The following is a 21,421-nucleotide window of genomic DNA, read 5'->3' on the forward strand; positions in this document are numbered from 1 at the left end:
ATCTGCATTTCTTGCCATGTAAATACAGATTTAATTAACACTTACAACCTGTGAAGACGCAAAACCTTAAGTGTTAATTAAACCTCTATTTACATAGCAGGCAGTATGTAGCCCTCCATTTTCTTGTATAATACAAGAAAGCTTATTTTAAATTCCATTAATCCACTGCATGCTGGAATAATAGGATGCTCTGGTTAACTTCCAACAAAGAGGTCTTGTATTATGGAGAAGAACAAAAACCACAGTTTACAAAGTCTTCTACTTCGTTCCTTCTGTTCAATATCAGAATACTGATTTTAGCTTTTTTGTCGATAACATTTAATTTCATTATAATCATAACTCCAATATGATCCTCACCCTCAATAAAATGATGTATAATTTTAATAAAGGCAAACTTGTTTTGCGAGAATGCAGTGACTTCAAATGCATTAAACATAAGTTTTACTTTTAAAAATTGTAATAGCATCTTTTCCTTACTAGGATCTTTTTAAAGATTTTCTATAGTAAAATCAATAAGTACGATATAATAGTAAAAACTGACAAGAATGATTTAACAAGAGAGCTAAAAGAAAACTACTTCTCCAAAGCAGTTTTTAAAATGAATAATTTCAGTCTTTTTAAAAGATTAACACATAGAGATTTTTAGGTAAGTAATTTTAATCCATTTTTGTTTTGATATGTTAGGATGACCATTTTCCTACTAAGGTGTTGCCTTAACCACTTCTATTGCTAGTTTATTTGTTTAGTTGTATTGCATGAGTAGACCATACTTAGTTCTACAGGGCCTTTCATTTATTTGTTCAAAAGACATTTATTAAATCTACCCCATGCCCAGTGCAATTTTATACTCTCAATCAGTTATGTGAGATATATTTGCAGTTCTAATAGAAAACTGAGACACAAGTATTTTTGAATGGTTATAAATTCATATGAAGGATATAATTATAATAAATAATCATAAACATGTTAAAAGCAATATATATAAATATGTTATGTTTGCTTTACCATTGGCTCAGAACTTCAGATCATCTTCCTATTCCCTTTTGAACTTTTGAAATCAAACTCTTAACACTATACCGGAGACAAAAGCCATCCTGTTTGAGATTTTGTTGATATGAAAATTCCAAACAACATGAGTTTAATACATCAAAAGAAAATAAATATATCTTATATTACCATTCTGGTAAAAACATAAGCATATTATAAAACTATGGAAAAGTAAATATAATCCTCTGCTGCAGTTACTCAAACTGGATTTTGTGTTAGCATATTTTAGTACTGATCTGTTTTTGCTCATGCAAAATGACATTGTAAAGGACAATGAAATAAAAATAGATGCAATGAAAATTCAGAAGATAGTCCAATTATCATTGCATGAGGCAAATTACCTTTTCCATGAGTTACATCAACAGTCCATGTACAATTCAGAGAATTTGGATAAAATTCCGGGTAACCAGGTGATAAGATTGTTCCACTAGGCCCTCGAACATCTCCTCCACATAAAGCTGAAAAATACAAAAAAATACAGTCATATGATCAGTCATAGTTAGAGAAGCAGCGGCTGAAGAAATCTCTGCTCTCTTGAAATAGAATCAATCTGATTTTCTTTGCTTAAGCTACTTCTCGGTAATAACAGGAGTGTGTAAGAGACCTCTTCCAATACTAGGAAATAGTTTCACCCACTGCAGACCTAGAGAAGAAAAAGGTATGTAATAGCCTCTGAGAATTAGCTACACAATAACGTAGCTCATTTTCTCACATTTGAAGCTGAAGTACATACTTATCTTATACATTTCTAATTATAAGTAACATTTGCATAAATTGGTCATAAATTAAACATGAGTAATTAATTGTTTAGCAGCCCTCTTTTATTAAGCTTTAAGAAAATGAATGGCTAATTATGTAAAATCAGTTCTTTTAGATTCCTAAAGGGGAATGTGTCATTCTTCATATAATTCTTTTTAAAAGAGTGAGTTAAGCGGCAAAAAATTTGAAGGCTGCTTCTGTACTTCTCCTTTTCTTTGGGAAATATCAGGAACAAATGGCAATGTTTGAGAAGCTATAACTTTTAAGCAAATACTCTGAGATAGTAAAAATAAATATATGTTTATGAACTAAGGTCAAATAAATTCAAATTTGATTCAATGTTCATTTTTTTTTTTGAGAACAAATCATAGTTTACACTGTCTTCTACTACACTCAGCGAACATCAGTGGTTATGCTATACCAGATAATTTCATCAGTATTAAAAATTAAAGGAGACAAAGATATAGCCAGGTAAAATGCATATTCTAAAACAAACAGAAAGGTATTGATGCCTTATTCTCTTCCCCATAGAGATGTCAGCTCTCTTGGACATGGCAAAGACAATAAGAACTGTGTGTTGTCTTGTCTGCTCAGATCCTTGCTTCACTTCTCTGGTACACAGAAAGGTGAGTTTGGCCTTAGGCTTTACCATGATTTCTTCCAAGTAATAATGCTGAGAAGAGTCAAGGCAATCTGGCTACAATTCTACACTGATCTGGCTAGAAATAAGTTGTTTGCAATTCCTCTATGTATTCAAACATGCAGGCTTGAAAATATATATATATTACACATATACATACACACACAGATATACACACGCACACACACACACACATATATTTATATTTATATACAAAATTAAAATCCACTTCTCCTTTTTTTGTCTCTTTTACTCCACGCAGTAATAAAAGAAGGTCTTTTACAAATGCCTCTCTGGGATTTCTCTTATAGATCATCTCCCTAAGACCAAATATAAGACTAAAATAAAACCATGCTTCTATTGCAATAATATTAATAATATCAATACATTGCAAATAATATGCATGGTTTGCTACCTTAGGCTCCTATTTAGAGCCTGCACAGGCCTTGATTGGCAACTATTATTACTGAAACTCTCAAATTTCCTTTCAATTTTTAAAAAAATTCTCACTGTGTTTTTGTGATCAATTTAAGAGCTAGGTATACCATTTCTACTGTATCTTGCTGGTAATGGTGGTGCTAAGTTGATCTGTTTTTAGCCCCCTTGTAATGCATTCTACATTTTGACAGAGGATTGTATTTTTTTATTAGATTATTTTTACATATGTCAATTTATTCCTAATACACTATATTTCATTTTATTCTCCATTGTGAGAGTCAGAGACAAAAAAATACAACATGGTATGAATTTGTTGAGTGAAATGTGATGAGTGAAGATGCTTTATCATTTGAAAGGACTATACTGCATACAGATAGAGTAAAACTTAGTGAAGAGAAGGATCAAAATTAAGAGAGTTAGTTAAACACAGAAGAGAGATATGAAATTTTTATTCAGTATGTCAGACATGTGCGCCTATGCATGCATGTGTAACTAGTGTGTTTACAGGTTGTAGAGGGAAAACTCTTCTACACATCAGCATTCTTTTCTTTTTAAGATTTTATTTATTTATTTGACAGAGAGAGAGAGAGCGGGGGGGGGGGGCAGCAGGCAGAGAGAGAAGCAGGCTCCCCGCTGAGCAGGGAGCCCGATATGGGACTCAATCCCAGGACCCTGGGATTATGACTTGAGCCAAAGGCAGATGCTTAACCAATTGAGCCACCCAGGCGCCCCTACATATCAGCATTCTTTTGAATAATGCTACTCTGTCAAATCTCCTTCTGTACTTGGAAAATTTCTTGAGAATTTTCTGTCTGCCAACTATACCTACCACATCTGTGTTGAAGGTGGGACGTTAAAGGGACATTCCGCAGAAACATGAATAAAGTTAAGTAACCATGAACATATTAAAATATTTAGGAAGAATAGTCAATAACTAATATACTATTAATGAACATTTATATTATTACTTTGATTATAAGCAGATGATAAATATAGAGTGCATTTTTATGACAGTGGAGGTTTTTGTTAGTTGAGAATATTAGTAGTAGATAAAGGCCCCTGAAAGGAATTGACTTAAAGATAGAATTTCATAGTAAATTATGGGGAAAGACTGTGATTTAGGTCTTTTTTTTGAAAAAAATGAAACTAAAAATAGGAAAATATGTGTATTTTATACCCTAATAAAACAGGATAAAATTGCAACTACTCACCAGTTCTTAGCAAAAGCATAACAATGACTCATATTGAAATTACAACATGACAGGCACTATTCTGAATACTTTTATTTTTATTAACTCAATTAACCCTCATAACAATCCAATGAGAAAAGTACTGTAATTATTCACAGTTTACAGATGAGAAGGCAAGTACAGAGGGAACTCTAGCAGTCTAGTTCTAGAGTCTCTGATATTAAGCTGACTCTTGAATCAAGTTTTGATTTTTTTTCCACAATTTCTACCAAAAAATTAGAGCATGCTATACTATGATGTCCTTCACTTATGTTTATTTTTGTAGCATTCTCCCTCAAATGATCAATCTATATAAAAATTATTCAAGGATATGGGGCGCCTGGGTGACTCAGTAAGTTAGGCATCCAACTCTTGATTTCGGCTCAGGTCACGATCTAAGGGTCGTGCGATCCAGCCCCTACCCCTGCGTCAGATTCTGAACTGGACACGGAATCTGCTTGAGATTCTCTCTCCCCTTCTGCCTCTGCACCCTTCCACACCCCCTGACCCCCGCTTACACGAACATGCTCGTTCACTATCTCTCTCTCAAAATAAAAAAAAACTTTAAAAAAATTATTCAAGGATATCATTCATTTTCTCAGAGATTAATTTAATCCTTTCATATTCAAATCAATCTCTTTTTAAGCACCGAATACCTAAATGTGTCAGTATTCCTGTCTTTAATTGATTTATATCTTACGAATTCTCATTTGTCAATGGCTTTGTCTGTAATTGAAACAGTCTTCCATCATCAGCAGCCACAGCATCATTTGATGAAATCCTTCATCTTTCTAAATGAGATTATTTTACATTGCAAATATTTGGAATCATATTTGCTTTATATTATTGGCTTTTTTGAACAATCACAAGAAATTACCTACACGTGCATTGATACAATGCATAATGATAAATGCTAATGCAGGTTTGAGTTGGATTAATTTTATAAGTGGTTAATTTATTACTGAATATTCTACCAATCTGATGATGTTTGCTTCTCTAAAAAGTTCCCTTCCTATTAGAATGCTAAGAAAGTATAAGGGGAAATCAGTCTATTAGAATCAGTTATGAGAAGACTAAAATATTAAGATGAATAAAAAAGGTGAATTTTTTTTTACTGTAAAATAGAAAATGGAATTAAATATATTGAAAAAGATACAGTGGTATACAGTCTATAGAGAAAATTTCTCCAAGAATAGTTTTTTAATTTTTTTAAATTTTTTAATTAATTTAAAATTTTAATTTAATTTTTTAATTTTTAAAATTTTTTAAGAGTTTTTAAATTCACTTCAACAGAATATATGGTTATTTGTACAGTAAACTTCATTAGATTGAGAGTGCCTAAAACGGATGCCATGGATCTCTTGTTCTTTGTATATCACCTCGTCTGAAGAAATTTCAGTTTATCCCAACCACCTTGCTAATGGATGCCATATGTCTTTAGGGACACAAACATTTTTTAACACATATAATAGGCTTATATGTTCTTGTGAATGGGAGATAGACGAATTCTGTATCAAGCAAAGCACTGCAGAGAAATTAGAGAGTGATGAAATGTACATGAAATACCCAGTTACTTTATGTTACAGCAAAGCCGGCAGAGGAAAGCATATAAAAGGACAGAGACCAGCATTGCAGCAAAGTTACAATGATAGCCCAAAATATGAGCTGAGGGCAATTAGCCAGATATACAGTGATCTCGACTAGCAGTTTTCTTTTTTCTCTCAGATTTTTGCCACATATATCACTACTTTGTCACATGATGGGTATCAATTAGAGTTTTAAAATAGTGAAGTCTTCTCAAAAGCCAAGCCCTTGAGTGTTATGGTCCAGACCTATATATAAAATTATACTTTGCTCTTTGTAGTGATACACACCTGACAAGAGCTCAACTGTCTAGAACAACAACAGACAATTTCTAGACCAGTATCCATCAAAACATTTTGAGTATTGCAATGGAGCACAGGAATAGGCATCTATTATAAATCGCATTGAGTTTTTGTTTGTTTTTAAATTCAAATATTTTTTTCTATTTCCACGTCTCCCCAGTTTGAACTGTAAACCCATATGAGAAACTATACTACAGGGCCTAAGAAAAGTTGAGATTTTGCCCCGATGCTTTATCCAGGGAAAGCATAATGAGTCAACAACTTTTAAAAATTGACTAAGATTTTGATATAGGTGAGGGGAGGTCTAGGACTTCCTAGTGTAAGGGGAATACAAAGATGAATGAAGGTAAAGGACAAGAAAATATATATGCAGGATGAAAATATAGTATTTCCAAAAGACTAGGGAGTATATTTCATTCATTCTTTTCATTCAAAACAAATTTATTGAGTACAAACTGTGTGACAGGAACTGCTCTTGGCACTGAGGACATAACAGTAAACTTAACAAAGTTCCTGCCATATAGAACTGACATCCTAGTAGAAAAGTGAGCAGTAAATACATAAAGGTATTAGGGAGTGGAAAATACTATAAAGAAAAGTGTAAGTGACATGACAGGTGTTACTCTGTAGCAAAAAGGGTGCCTGGGTGGCTCAGGAGGTTAAGCATGGGACTCTTGGTTTCGGCTTAGGTTATGATCTCACGGATCATGAGACTGAGCCCCGCCTTGAGCTCCACGCTCAGCGTGGAGTCTGCTTAATTTTCTCTCCCTCTCCCTTTGCCCCTCCTGCTGCTTGCATGCACACACGCATACACACCCTCTCTCTCCCTTTCTCTCTCTCTCAAAATAAATAAATATTCTTTTAAAGCATTAAAAAAAGATAAGGTATCAAATTTACTAAATAGCACAGAATCTAACTGAACCATTTCTGACTTGAGATTCAAGGTTCCTTGGTCAATAGTGAAACAAGATGAATTTAAAAAGATCAGTAAAAACTCAGAAGCCTAAGTATACAGAAAAGAGAACTGAATTCAAAGTACTCTTTCCATCTGACAGACTTGATACCAAAAAGGATAATGTATCGTCTTTCAGCCACATATTCCAAGTAGTGCAGAATATCCATAAACTAAACAGCTATACACCAGTACTGTATTTTGTCTCAACCATAGAAATGGATGAACATATGACCTGGACAATGCTAATAGTAATGGGCCCTTCTCCTTTATGACAGTTACTGGTTCAGGTATGGGATACTCAGAGACCTTTCCTGTAATTTTTCTAATTGGAACATGGAAGAACTCTCAATCTTGTCTGATCCTGGAAATATGAGACTATAAGTCTACATGTTCCTACGAGTGTATTCTGTACTGCTAAACACACCCATGTAGAAAAAGCCTGGCTGCAATTAAAGAGAATTATGTCAAGACACAGAGAAAAGCCTAGGTAGAAAATGGAAAGAGCCTTGAAAAGGTTTGAATTCATTTTTATAATTAGCCATGAGAAGTACACCACCCTTGCCTTTTGGAAGATTTGAATAAACAACAAATTCTGCTTTTATTTTTTAAAACCAGTTAGAGTTGGGATTCTGCTACTTAAAATCGCAAGAATGCTGACATTATAAATAGTATTATACCAAATACAAGGAATATGTGCTGATGATTCCTTTAAACCTTTTTATAAAAACAAATTGGCCTAAAACTCTTTCTAAAAAATGACGGAAGTGACAGTATTTGAAACTTTAATCATAAAATGATGAATGTGATCTTCCACTTTGAACAAGAGTAAGTACAGAACTTGGAAGTAGTGTTATAAATAAAAAATAAAGCCCAGGATCAAATAACGCATAGATTTACATTGTGTATGCTTTTTGATAAAGCAAGTATGAAAACACTTCTTGAACTTAGCGAAGCAGTTTCTTCCACTGTATTTTCACATGTGTTTTCTGAAAAATGAAGCATTTCTGACTTATTCTCCATTGAAATAAAGAAGAGGTAAGGACACTGGTAGAATATTCATCATAACCAAGAATTTGCCACCACAGGACAGCCTGAGTACGTTGTCATAGTGTTGCATACTTAGGTAGAATTTGGACTGATACATTTTGCCTTCCAACTTGGGAGGTAATATTCTGTTCCTTCTGTGCATTCATTGATAGCAATTTGACATTTTCAATGCTACTTTGTCAAAGGTCCAAACACACAATATAAACTTAAACTGGTTAAGTGCATATTTTGAAAATATATATACCATCTTTAGGCATAGGGTAAGGAATAGGGTAAGTTTGGCTGGTTATCAATATTTATTTTTTTTTCTTTTTGAAGTCTTGGTGACATATAATGCATTTTTTATTTTATTAATGGTCTGATAAGAAAATTACCAAAATTCAAGATAATCTTTTAAAATATAAAATATTTATAGTGGTATTAAGCCTCACATTTTATAAATATTATATTGACTTTTTTGTGGTTTATAAATCAGCTTTTTTGCATGTTGAATTAATTCTTACCATCACAGGTTGGGAGTGGATGACTCCACCAGTGGTTTTTTTCACACAGAAGAGGCTCTTCATGGCTCAGCCTGTATCCTGGATCACAACTAAATGAAACAGTAGAACCTATGGAGAAATCATGACCATAGCGACGGCCATGTACAGGAATGCCAGGGTCCAAGCAAGAATAAGTGTTCACTGTAACACCTAGGAAACAAGGGAATATGACAAAGAGTAAGTTTGATGGATTCAGATTTGCCAAAATTGATTCCTATTTCTTCAAACAATTGTGAGTTATGATTTTCACAAATAAATTAATGTGCCCATAACTTTATTTAAACAACCAGCAATTGTCTAACAAATTTGTTTTGACATTTTCTACCCACGAAGTCCACATTCAGATCACTTAGTTATATAAGAATCTGATGAAAATGTATAATTATCTATCAAACTTTATATTGTTATAAATTATATAAATATAGGGGCACCTGGGTGGCTGAGTTGGTTAAGTGGCCAACTCTTGACTTTGGCTCAGGTCATGATATCAGTGTCCAGGGATCGAGCCCCATGTCAGGCTCCATGCTCAATAGGGAGTCTGCTTGGGATTCTCTCTCTCTCTTTCCCTCTGCCCGTCCCCTTGTTCTCTTTCTCTCTCTCAAATAAATGGATCAATCTTTAAAAAATTATATAGATATAAATATATAGGGAAATATGAAAGGATGAATGCCAGTACCTTTCTAAATAAAAGAGTACAACTGCTCTTTTGGCTACTTGTCAGGGTTTTCTTTCTTTTTTTTTTTTTTTTTAAGGATTTTATTTATTTATTTGACAGAGAGAGACACAGCGAGAGAGGGAACACAAGCAGGGGCAGTGGAAGAGGGAGAAGCAGGCTTCCTGCTGAGCAGGGAGCCCCATGCGGGGCTCGATCCCAGGACCCTGGGATCAGGACCTGAGCCCAAGGCAGATGCTTAACGACTGAGCCACCCAGGTGCCCCTTGTCAGGGTTTTCAATAGCCTTCAGTGTATCTGGTGTCTCCTGCTGATAAGCTTCCTTGTGACTTATAATGTCTAGCTGAAACCACACCATGACAATGCCTTTCCCTTAATAAGACATGGTTTCCCATCATTGGCCCTGTGGAGTTTTTGGGTTTTATGATTCTTTGTCCTGGGGCTGTCCTGTGCTTTGCAGTATGTTTAGCAGCATTCCTGATCTCTAACTTCTCCAGTCACGACAAACAAAACCATTTCCAGATATTGCCAAATGTTCCCTGGGATGCAAAAAAATGCCCCGAGTTAAGAACTGAGGCATAAAGTAAAATAAATAATTACCTTCTTCTTCCTAAATGAAAGGTTTAAACAATGAATTACTGTTGTTTTTGTATTCCAAAAATATAATAATTAGCATTTTCAAATGATATCTGATTAAATCACATCCACCAGAGAAACTATTTATTTGTATTTACTATCCAATTTTAAAATGAAGCTAAACAAAATACCAAAAACATAGTAGTTCAATTTTTAAAGAGACAAATTACACATTTTAAATATATTTATCAAACATATCCATTTCACTTAAATGTTGTTGTTTTTAATGAGAAACCAAAAAATAAAAAATCTTATCTTCAACACAATTATTTTAACCTGCTGTATTCCTCTTCTCCATGTGACCATTTGTCTTCCAGCATCCAAGGCTTTGAGATCCTCCTTCATCTTTGAATCCCTCTCACACTGTGTTTTTCCTCCACAAAATATGTCTGAAATCTATCCTCACTGAAAAGCATCATGTCATTTACTACTTCTCTTACCCTCCCCCAGGCCTTCATCACTTCAATTCTATAAGACAAACAATGATGCCTGCCCTCTCTTTCAGTAACCTTCATCTCCAATCTATCCTGGATATAATTTTGGACACATATATTCCTAAAATATGTTATTTCATTGCTTTCGCACCCTACTTTTCAGGGCATCAAGTTCCACGTCATCACCTTGAAATTCAAGACTTCCGAATTGAGCTCTACCATTTGTAATTTCCACTGTTTCTCAGTAGTCATCTTTCCTACCTGTCAGGTAAGTTTCCTCACTGGTTTTATATTTTATCTTACTGCCATGAATTCTCTCAATCATCCCCTTAACGTACAAAATCTTCTCAATTTTTCCCAGACAAGCTCAGATGCCCTCTCCTTCAAGTCATGATCTTCTAATGCTCCGGCCCATAAATAACTTTCCTTTATCCAAAACTCCTATTTTGTAGTGAAATTTTAAGAAATCAGGGTCATGTGGGCTTGAAGAAGTCACATAAAATGTAAATCATGGTAAAAGCAAAATCGAGCAACTGTAATTCTCCAAAAGTGATTTTAATGGTTTCAGATTATTCAGAGTAAAGATCAGTGAATATTAGTACAAGGTTAGTCATTTCATTTGTCCTTCTTGTCTCTCCAGTTGACAGATAAAGTAAGATAACGTGTTTCTTTTATGTCTCTTACTGCACTGTGTACATCTAGCAGTCACAGAGTAAGTTAAAGGAGATATTCCATAATTGATTGACAAGCAAATAAATCAAATCAATGGAAATATTTTGATTCCTCTACCTCTCCCATATGTATTGACTTTAAATATAAGAACTGTTATTTAAACAGTACATTCTCTTAGATGTCTTCCATTTCCCACAGTTGGAAAAAATATATATATACCTACATACAAAAAATATGTCTTTGGAGATGGATATCTCTGTCTATAAATTTGTTCCATATCCACTTATAATTTTATTGTTTTATATATTATTTACATTTCCAAGGAGACTTAATTATACTTGTATTTAAAGAAATACAATAAACAGAACTTTTTCTTGGGAGGGGGAGGGGAAATTAATTAACTGTACTGAAAGAAAAAAAAATGGATTATGTTCCTAAATTCCAGTCCATGTTATTATTTTTTTAATGTGTCTTGAAAACTATGAATCTTATGTCATTGGTACAGTTTTTGCAATCTCCCTGTTTTGAGAGAAAGTAGAGTTGGGTAATAGTGCCTCAGCAAAGGAATACAAGGAAAATCTGGAGTGCAAGCAGAGGTAGCGCTGCAAATAATCCTTCCCATCACATTTTGGTCTCCTGGAAAAATCATGTTTTCTTTTTTAATGGATTTAATTAAAAAAATAGAAATTCACTAAATACCAAATACCTATTTAAACTTTTAATTAGTGTAATAATTAAAATTTCATTCTACTGATTTGGGGGTTTGTGAATGGTTCATTTAAAAAAAAGATAGTTTGGTTACCTCCAGCTGGGAATCTTACTAAGTAACAACAACAGAAAAACAGGTCTTTGCTTGTTTGTGTTTCTGAAAAGAAAGGGCTTGTGATGTTAGAGATTGTTCCACAGTAGTAATTAACCACAACACTAAACAGAATAAAAATGAGAGGAAGTGATCTCTTACAAACTAATTTAAATAGAACGTTACTGCCTTTGGGCCAGATTTGACCCAAACCAACATCCAGAGTGTCTTTGATCAACCTCAGCCTCTCTAGCTCTCAGTCTCCTCCACTCAGACTTTTTCGTCACTAGCTTCCAATATGGTAACTTCGATTATGTTACCAAGAGCCTAGGGGTGACATACTAGCTGACTGTGACAGACACGCTCTGCCTTGAACAAACTTTAGTCAGTCTCCTCTGAATCCTTTTGACTAGACCTCACCTGTAGCCCATTTAGTCCAAAACTAAAACTAGCAGCAAACTGGGTCAGTTTACTGAAAATCCCCCTTCCTTGATATCTAATCAAATTCCTTATTCCCCACCCTCAATATCTTCTCACTCTGGCCTGCTTCAGCAAAAATCCTGTCTGGTGGTTTTAGCCAGATTCCCCCTACCTCTAATCCTCTGCCCCTTTAGCAATTTCCCAGCCATTGATTCTGCTCCGCCCCCCACACACACTGCTCCTTGACTATAAAGTCCCACTTGTAGTCAGAGCTGAGCTCAATCTCTCTCCCCTTATAGAAAACCCCACTGTAGTAAAAGTCTGCTCTATTGTCTTTAACAAGTATTTGTAATTTCTTTTATAACAAAGATACATTTGAGCTTGACTTCTCATTTTAATTCCTCATCCATTTAGTTTTCAAAGAAAAAATATGAGCTATCATTCATTACTCACTGCATGCTATCATAAAAACACATTGCATGTGTGATTTTACTTAATTCTTAAAATTGTCCTATGTCTGACACGTGATCAAGACCACACACCTTGGTTGGAGTGGGATTGAATGTGATTTGTTAGGTATAGAATATAGCAATGAATTAAAGGAAAAGTGCATGCCCATTTGTAGCATATTGATAAAAATTGCTAATAAGAATTAATTTTGAAATAGATTGCAGAAAAATGACTCTACTCTGATTCAACTTTAACACACATATGTTAAACTAAAAATCTCAATGAAGGTCCTTCAGTTCATTTGAATTCCCAAGCATGTGTTAATCCTCTTGTTACATTTCACAATAATATTTAAGAAATATACTTCCATGCCGGGCGCCTGGGTGGCTCAGTTGGTTAAGCGACTGCCTTCAGCTCAGGTCATGACCCTGGAGTCCCAGGATCGAGTCCCACGTCGGGCTCCCTGCTCAGTGGGGAGTCTGCTTCTCCCTCTGACCCTCCCCCCTCTCATGCTCTCTCTCTATCTCATTCTCTCAAATAAATAAAATCTTTAAAAAAAAAAAGAAATATACTTCCATGCCATAAAGCTCTAAGTAAAAAAAGAAGTTAATATAATTAAATAATATTATGTATAATACAATCTTTAAGAGTAATGAATATATATTTATTATTGTTTTAAAAGCTCAGGAGTCCATTGATCAAATCTACTGAAAAGACATGTAATATGGAATATAAAGTTATAAATTTCGAATGAAAAAATTTTTCTTGAGGGGGCAAGGGGTATAGGCGACTTGAACATAAAAAGAAGTGATTTAATACCTAACTGTACTTGACATAAAGATATCTTGCAGTACATCTCTTAAATGTGCTATTAGATCCAATTCACCAAAACTGCTTTTCACGCAAAGATACGTGGCCATGTACCTTGAGATGCAAATGCACGCATATACGAGTATAAATCATATACAATACACCCATACACGTATAAATATGCCAAATTTTAAGAAATTAAAAAAGTTGTTTCTATGTATATACCAGAATCAAATTATTTTTAAATATCAGATGTATTTTAGATGTGTTTTAAATAAAACTATAACATTTTAGGTGGGATTATTATAAGCTGATTGCAACACTGTGAATTACGGCTTGTTTAATATACAGTCTTTGATCAGTTATGTTAGTCATATTTGAATATATATGTATGTACTTTACTTTTCAATGTAACATAAGTTTCAGTATTTTACACAAAATAATAAAATTAAATATTTTAAATGGAAAATGTGTGCAATTAATGTGGGTAAAACATAAAAGAATGAATTTATGAAGTATATGTTAAAGGAATCTGTCAATGTTCATATACATCTTAGATTGATATTTACTGTCCATTATTGGCTTTTCAGAATTGTGCACAAATAACTATTTAAGGAACCGTTGTTTAAAATTTGTTATCTGATACTTCAGAGATTTCCTTAGTATTTCCTTTCATGATGATGTTAGACAGATATTGTTGAAAACTCTTTTGCAGAATTTACTAAAACACATACCTTGCAAAGCATTAGCATTCTCATCGGTCAAGGAAAGCTTTAATTTTATTTTCTTAATAAATCGTGTAGTTCTTTTAATGATGCAATGGTAATACCAAATGTAGGGAAAAGAGAATAGGAAAATCAAAAAATATTTTGTCTTTACTTACTTTCATAATGAATCTTGAAACCATTATTAGAACGGCTGTTGTCTGTTGTAAACAGAAGGTATATAAAATTACTGCTACTGAATAGAAACTGGGGCACTTGTGTACCATTGTAGGATCCAAGCAAGGGGGACAGAAGATTTGGTCCATCATGCACTTCCAGAACATCATAATTCAGTTCAGTCTGAAATCTAGGATTAAGAGACAATGTGAAAATATATTTATTAGAATAACACTATAAGGAAAATAATAATTTAGATTCCTATTTAAATGACTAAACTTTTTATAATTTTTGTATTATAATTTTTCTTTAGCTTATCTAATATCATACGTATCATTTAAGACCTCATCATGTGCTAAATACCTAAGTTATAAGCCCTTATTCTTATGGGAAATTATCATTAAAGAGGTATGTATATATATATATATATTTGTTGTTCATAAGTAAGATTTCTTTCAAATATTATGGAATATCCTCAGTAAACAAATGGCCTTTTCATTAACCAAGCATTTTTTGGGAGTCACCTTTCTTTTACTTTCCTCATTTTATGGAAAACTATGTGATTCATATTTATCTTCAACCCTTTAATCAAATTCTCATCTTACTTGTATATATATTTCAAATCTGACTTCTGCTTTACATTATGGTCCTTTTTTTTTTTTTGACAAATCTATTTTGGCCATTGAAAACTTTATACAGTTTTTATTTCAAAACAGTGGTCCTAATTATAAGTAGGTAATGATAATAACGACGATGTAGTTGATGTTCACTAAGTGCTTGCTCTGATAAATGTTTTATCTATATTCATTTATCCAAATCTCATACTAACCCTGTACGTTAGCTCCTATTATTATACTCATTTTGCAGGTAAGAAAACTGAGGCCTGCAGAACTTAAATATTTCAAACCCAAGTCTCTCGGGTGCCTGGGTGGCTCAGTTGGTTAAGTGACTGCCTTCAGCTCAGGTCAAACCCAAGTCTCTGTCCCTAGCCTCTATACTATGCTATGCTATGCTGGCTGGTTTTATTATTTGATTTTTGGTGGTGGTTACTGTTGATGTTTTCAATTTTCTTAAAAGATGCATATTTTATAAATGCAATCAACACAGAGCCACTTTTAACATGCATAAAATATTATTAATAAAATAGCACTTTAAATGCTATTTAAGAAGTGCAATTGAAATATTTTTCAATCTGTACCACTTTTACACCCTGTTAAGCAATATACTTAGTAAAATGAATGAATTTCGTAAGCTTCTCTTGGTTTTTATTTTGCAATATGGAATATATTGCATTGGTCTAAAAATAACTTTTCCAATAATACAATTAGAATAGGAAATGTATAGGAACACACTATGTCCTTTAAGTAAATGATCAGACAATTATACATTGTGAATCCATTATTTGGTTGTTTTGTAGTCAGTCTATTGTAGTATTAAAATTGGAGTTTCACTTCGATTGCTAGTCAGCTGATAATAACCAAATTAAAATGCACAGAAGAGTCAGAGATTACTTTGAATTGAAACATAAAGAGACAATTCTTAATAGAATACCAACATTAACTGGTGATATAGAGAACACTGTTCAGTAGGAGTGAATCCTTAAAAAGAAAATCAGAACAGATTTGCCCTAAGGAACTATAAAAATACATTAGAATAACAAGGGAAATGAATTAGGGTTACACAATAATTTGAATTTCTTTCATTTTGTGTTTCAAGATAGTTGTATACATTTCTCATAAACGGCCTCAATCTAGTGTTCATCTGTTTATGACATTAAATTTATTGTTTATCATAAACAAATGTTGTGGAATCACTAGATGAAATTAAAAATGAAATCGAACCTAATCTTACTCAATTTTTGTTGTCTTTTAAAAACATTCTTGATGTAATCCAAAACCATTTTGATCAAATTGAAATAGTCCTCATTAATTTAAAAGTAAAACCAAGTTGCTGTCTGGAAGAGTGATACATAGCTATGGTCTAGGAATTGAGGACAGGGAAAGGGATAGAAAGACGGGCTTAGGATGATTAATAGTAAATGAGTTCATTTAGAAGCTGCCAAATATTGAGAAAATTTAGAAACTGTTGGAAGAAACAAAGCAAAATTCCTCTGCGGATCTGAATATAAGACCTGTAAATGGTTTAGCTATGTTAAAAAGAGGTAAACAGTTTAAAAACCACGTTTGTTCCAAACACATATGTTTGCTTTGTGTTTGACAGGAAATTCGATTTCTTAAGATTTCACTGATTTAAGGTATTTGAGACAATTTCAAGAAGCCAAGTAGTGGCTAATATATTTGTGATATATTTTAGTTTTAGATTTAACTTACGTTAAATCTAGTCAATTGCTACATTTGAGAATATAGGAAAATAGCTATGCCATCATCTTCATTGTAGTATTTATTTATAAAATTTCATTTTCACCAAATTAAATTATTTCTGGGTACAAGAAAGCAAGTGACAATGGCTCAGTAATAAATACAATTCATTATTTGGAAACAAATTCTATAAAAAGTATTCTCAGAATGACAGAAACTATTAAAGAGCTGGCAACCAGTGTTCTTACAATAGCTTATTTGGAAATCAGAAGGGAATTAGGTTTTTCAAGACATAATTCTTGTTTTATACTTCAGAGAGGATATCTTGTTTCTCAAAACAATCTTATGAGGGAAATGAAACACTAAGGTATTATAGGGTCAGTAAACAAAGAAGTGATAGATGTACATATTTCTAATTTCAATGTGACTATTTTATGGATAAACCTCTCATTTATTTTTTAACTTGACAAAGTCCTTTGCTCACTGCTTTGCAACTGAACTCCTCCTAACCATGTGACGGCTATTTAAGATGTGGATTATGTTAAAGGAACCAATTTTCTGACAAAGCACATGGGATATGGACAGCCCTAAAGTAAAACCTCATAACCTTAAAGGATCTTTAGAAAAGAAGAAATGGAGGAGGGTATTTAAATAACTTTCCTTTCAAATAGCTCCAACTCAAGAATCTTATGGGCTTGTGTGTGTTGTGTTTGTGTTGTGTGTGTGTGTGTGTGTGTGTGTATGTCTGAGGGAGGGGTAGATAGAAGACTCACGCGCTCAAACATTTCAGTTTAGAACACTTTTTAAAGAACTGAGACCCCTTTATTTATTTTAGTTATATAAAGTAAAATTCAAAAGAAATATACTGATACAGCTATGCCCTGTCTATATTAAAATAGTGAAAATAACATCAATAAATTCTTAACGCATTTCTAACTCTTGATTCTTCCAGTGTTTGAGCTAATTAACAAGGAATAGTTATATATATATAGTTTATGTGTATATATATATATATATATACACACATACACACATTGGTATCATTGGTATCAAGAAGGTGAAGGAGCTAGGAGGTTCATAATTTGCTTCAGAGGGAGACTTAGGGATTAAGAGAAGAGGCACAGTTGACAAGTCCTGCTCAGTGGTGCTCACGGGAAGAAGACAAAATCTTTGGACTCTGGGAATCATTTCTCACCCCAGGCCTGTTCTGGATGACCTACAGAACAGTTTATTGTTGCTGTGCCCAAACCATAGCATTGAAAATCACTTTTCAGTGTGACTCTTTCTTACAGCCTAATTTAAAGGATTTGTGTCACAGTAAGCAGGTAAGAGAATAAGAAAATGGCAGAATAAAAAGTGCTAAGTAACTATATTTATCAAAATTAAATTGGGTTAACTGGCATTACAGTTTATAAAAATCGCTGAGTTTTTTTGTTTTTGTTTTTGTTTTTCTTTTAACCAGGAAGGTAAGTCTGGGATGGTTTAATTTAGAATATAGGCTGCAGAATGTACATTAATTCACTTTAGAGAATTCTGAAGGTATCTACCCAAGATAGGCAAGCAGGAAAGTGGCCCATGTAACTGCCTATCAGGAGGGATAGAACAGACATGTTAAAAACTTTGGACAGAGAAAATGTGTCTTCAAAAAAATTATAAAATCAAAAGTCACAAGTGTGGTGCTCTGAATTATAAGGACTGCTTTGCAACCTGCTTCTCAGGTTGGCAACTCTAGATAGCCTACTTAGGGCTGAGCGATAGCATGTATTATTTATTTATTTAATGATGGTTAATGACTCTCATTAGCAAACCAGGGGATCCTTTTCAATAAAATAATGCATTTTGTGTTAATAAAACTCAAACTAATTTTCTAGTGATACTATTTTATGCTTACGTAGTGTTTTTAAATTGAATATAAAATGATGAAAATAAGCTATTTTTAAAGTTGTCTAGCCTTGGAATCAGCTGGGAGATGGAAAAAGAGTGAATTCTTAGGAAAACACTGATCTTTGATTTAGGAAAAAAATCTTAATTTGCATGTTTGGAAAGAAAAACAAAATCCACCCCCTGTCCTACCCCCCCCCATATCACCCAGTTGGAAGCTCAGAGAAACAAGCATTTAAATTGCTCTGCATAATAAAGTAACAGTAGATGTTTACCCTGCTGAATTCTGGAGGGAGTACTGAGAGGTGGAGGAAGGGGGGTTGAAGATCCTGGGTGTGGACAAGGCCAGAGGCAGGGAAGAGTCTGGGGTAAGAGAGGGCACTGGGGAGATACACACAACCATTCCCGAGATGGGGATTACCGGGAAAAAATTCAGACAGTGCAGTAATTCTCTTTGATTATCCCTTGTATTAAGGTTTTTGTGAGAAGGAGCAGCATAAGGAGTGGAGGGAGTGTAGCAGCCTCCAGAGCTCCCAAGTGAGATGAGGCTAAGAGCAGGATTTCAGAGATGGAAGTGAACAAAAGCATCTTCAGGAATTCTGAAAATTTAAGGAGGGTCCAGACTTTCCTCAGCATATAAGGTGAGGCTCAAGTCTTTTTATTTAGATATTGAAGGTAATGACATGGTAAGAAATATATGGGTGACCGATAGATGTTATAAACTAGGGGAGTATAATACATTTTCAATTGTCTTATCATAACACCTCCTACAGAATAATGTTATGTCCAAAGTAGGAAAGACTAAAATTACGTACTTAAACCTATAAAGATGTACTTATTTAAAATATGAATCAATTATGATAGAAAAATATGCCAATCCTTCAAATGTGATTCTCTAAATTTAACAAATTAAAAATATGTAATAAATCTGTCCCATTGACATGAATCAATACAATTTTTTAAATTATTAAATGATATGATCAATATTATTATGTTATATTATATATTCCAAACCAAATAGAATTTGGGTAAGTTTGGTAAATTTGGGTCCCACATTCATGGAACACTGTTATTTGATGAAGATTTTATTCTGAATAAATCATATGCTTTTCACTAAAATTGCTGTGGCAACACAGGCTATATCACTGAATAAAGGATATGATGTCAACATCACAACAAAAAACTCTGCCAAAGTATTCTGAATATAAACTATTTTTTTAAAAAAAGTGAGTAAGTCACTGTTTTGGGGTTTAATTGTATCCCCCTAAAAATCATATGTGAAGTCCTAACCCCTAGTACCTCAGAATGTGCCTCTATTTGGAGAAAGTCCTTTAAAGATATAAGTAAGGTAAATGAGAACACATGGGTGGTCCAACATGATTGGTATCCTTATAAGAAGAGAAAATTCTGAAGAAAGACCATGTGAAGACATAGGGAGAAAATAGCCAACTATAAGTCAAGGACAAAGGCCTCAGAAGAAACAACCCTGTTGACGCCTTGATCTCAGACATCCAGCCTCCAGAACTGTGAGGAGATAGATTTCTGTTGGTTAAGCCACTTAGTCTGTGGTATCTTGTTATGGCAGCCCTAGCAAACTAATTCAGTTGTAGTCAAGTTGTGTAGGCCACAGCAAAATAGGATGGTCTCACGTGAAATGTTTAATACTTTACAGCTGTCAAATAGAATTTGTTTTCTTCTCAAGTTTTAACACCAGTATGGACAGATTAATTCAATGAAGAACCTCTTGGATCAGGGAAGGATCATGTTATAGTTGTAAAATTCAATCATCAGCATAATTCTGCTATGTTTATGTTTTCTATGTGAATATAATGCTCACAAAGTTTACTGTTTTAAAATAAAGGGATTGAAAGATGAAGGGAGTCAACAATATAATTGGGAAATTCTATAAATACTTGCATTTCAATTTGTAAATAGTGATCCAATCACAGACCTGAAGCTTCAGTCTTTTAACTTTTTACGTTTAATATTGTAATCTTTCATGGCAGAGATTATTTGATCAGTAATGCTATTTTTCCTAGGGAAAAAATGTTCAACTGGCCAATCATTAACACACATTAATTTGACATAGCCATTTTTTTGAAGGACTTGTAGTTGTAGATATGCGGGTGGTGTGCTTGAGTGTTTTTAGGCTGTACTACAGTATAAATGCAAATGTGTTTATAACACTTTTGCCATTCGAAATACAGCAGAACACACAGGCCCTTTAAAATCAGGACAAGTAAACTTGTTAAGTTAAAGGTCACATGTTCATATCTCAGTAGTGTATATATTTTTTTAAAGCATATGCATATAAAGCATATGTATATAAAACAAAAAAGGTCCACCTTACATATCTCAATAGTACTGACAGAGCATTAAACAAGTAGAAAATTAACTTGAAAGCAGGCTGAAAGTTTCAAAGGGACAAACTGAAACACTCAAGGCACAGAAATTGACTATTGCAATAAAATGATACATTGACGGTAAATAAAATGGATAATGCCAACTATTTTTTTAGATAATCTGTATTTTTTTAAAGGTAGAAAAATATTTGTAGAGACCTTTCAAATGTAATTTTGATAGAGTGTCCAGGTTCAGCTTCAATCACCCACTCACAATTCAAAGAGTCTTTATAGTATCCTGGCCATCCTGGGGAAAGGATCAATCCACTAGGAGCTGAAAAATGGCCACCGCACGGAGCTGAAAAAGTGGAATCAGAGAACGAGTAAGAACAGAAGTTTTAGAACAAGTTGTAGAGATTATTATTAGTACCAACTATAATCCTTTAAACGAATCTCCTCATGTACTTTTAAAACGCTATTTAGTCACATTTTGAAGGGAAAGCTACATCTAGTCCTATTACTGAATGATTATTTTCCTTAGAAAAAGTAATTCACTTTTTGAA

At 33.6% G+C, this 21,421-nt stretch overlaps 1 protein-coding gene across 5 annotated transcripts in view; it reads right to left on the reverse strand.

Annotated features, from left to right (window-relative positions):
- Positions 1-21,421, reverse strand: part of CSMD3 (CUB and Sushi multiple domains 3) — a 1,170,304-nt gene that overhangs the window by 384,243 nt on the left and 764,640 nt on the right. For all 5 annotated transcript variants that reach the window (XM_025871014.2, XM_073893120.1, XM_073893119.1 and 2 more), the window contains 4 exons: positions 21,078-21,216; positions 14,320-14,507; positions 8,505-8,693; positions 1,389-1,505 (listed from right to left, as the gene is read on the reverse strand). In XM_025871014.2, coding sequence (XP_025726799.1) covers positions 1,389-1,505; positions 8,505-8,693; positions 14,320-14,507; positions 21,078-21,216 — 633 coding nt within the window. The remainder of the gene's footprint in view (positions 1-1,388; positions 1,506-8,504; positions 8,694-14,319; positions 14,508-21,077; positions 21,217-21,421) is intronic.

Source organism: Callorhinus ursinus, unplaced genomic scaffold, assembly GCF_003265705.2.
Source record: "Callorhinus ursinus isolate GAN/ISIS: 27379988/994484 unplaced genomic scaffold, GSC_fseal_2.0 scaffold5, whole genome shotgun sequence".
Lineage (NCBI taxonomy): Eukaryota > Metazoa > Chordata > Mammalia > Carnivora > Otariidae > Callorhinus > Callorhinus ursinus.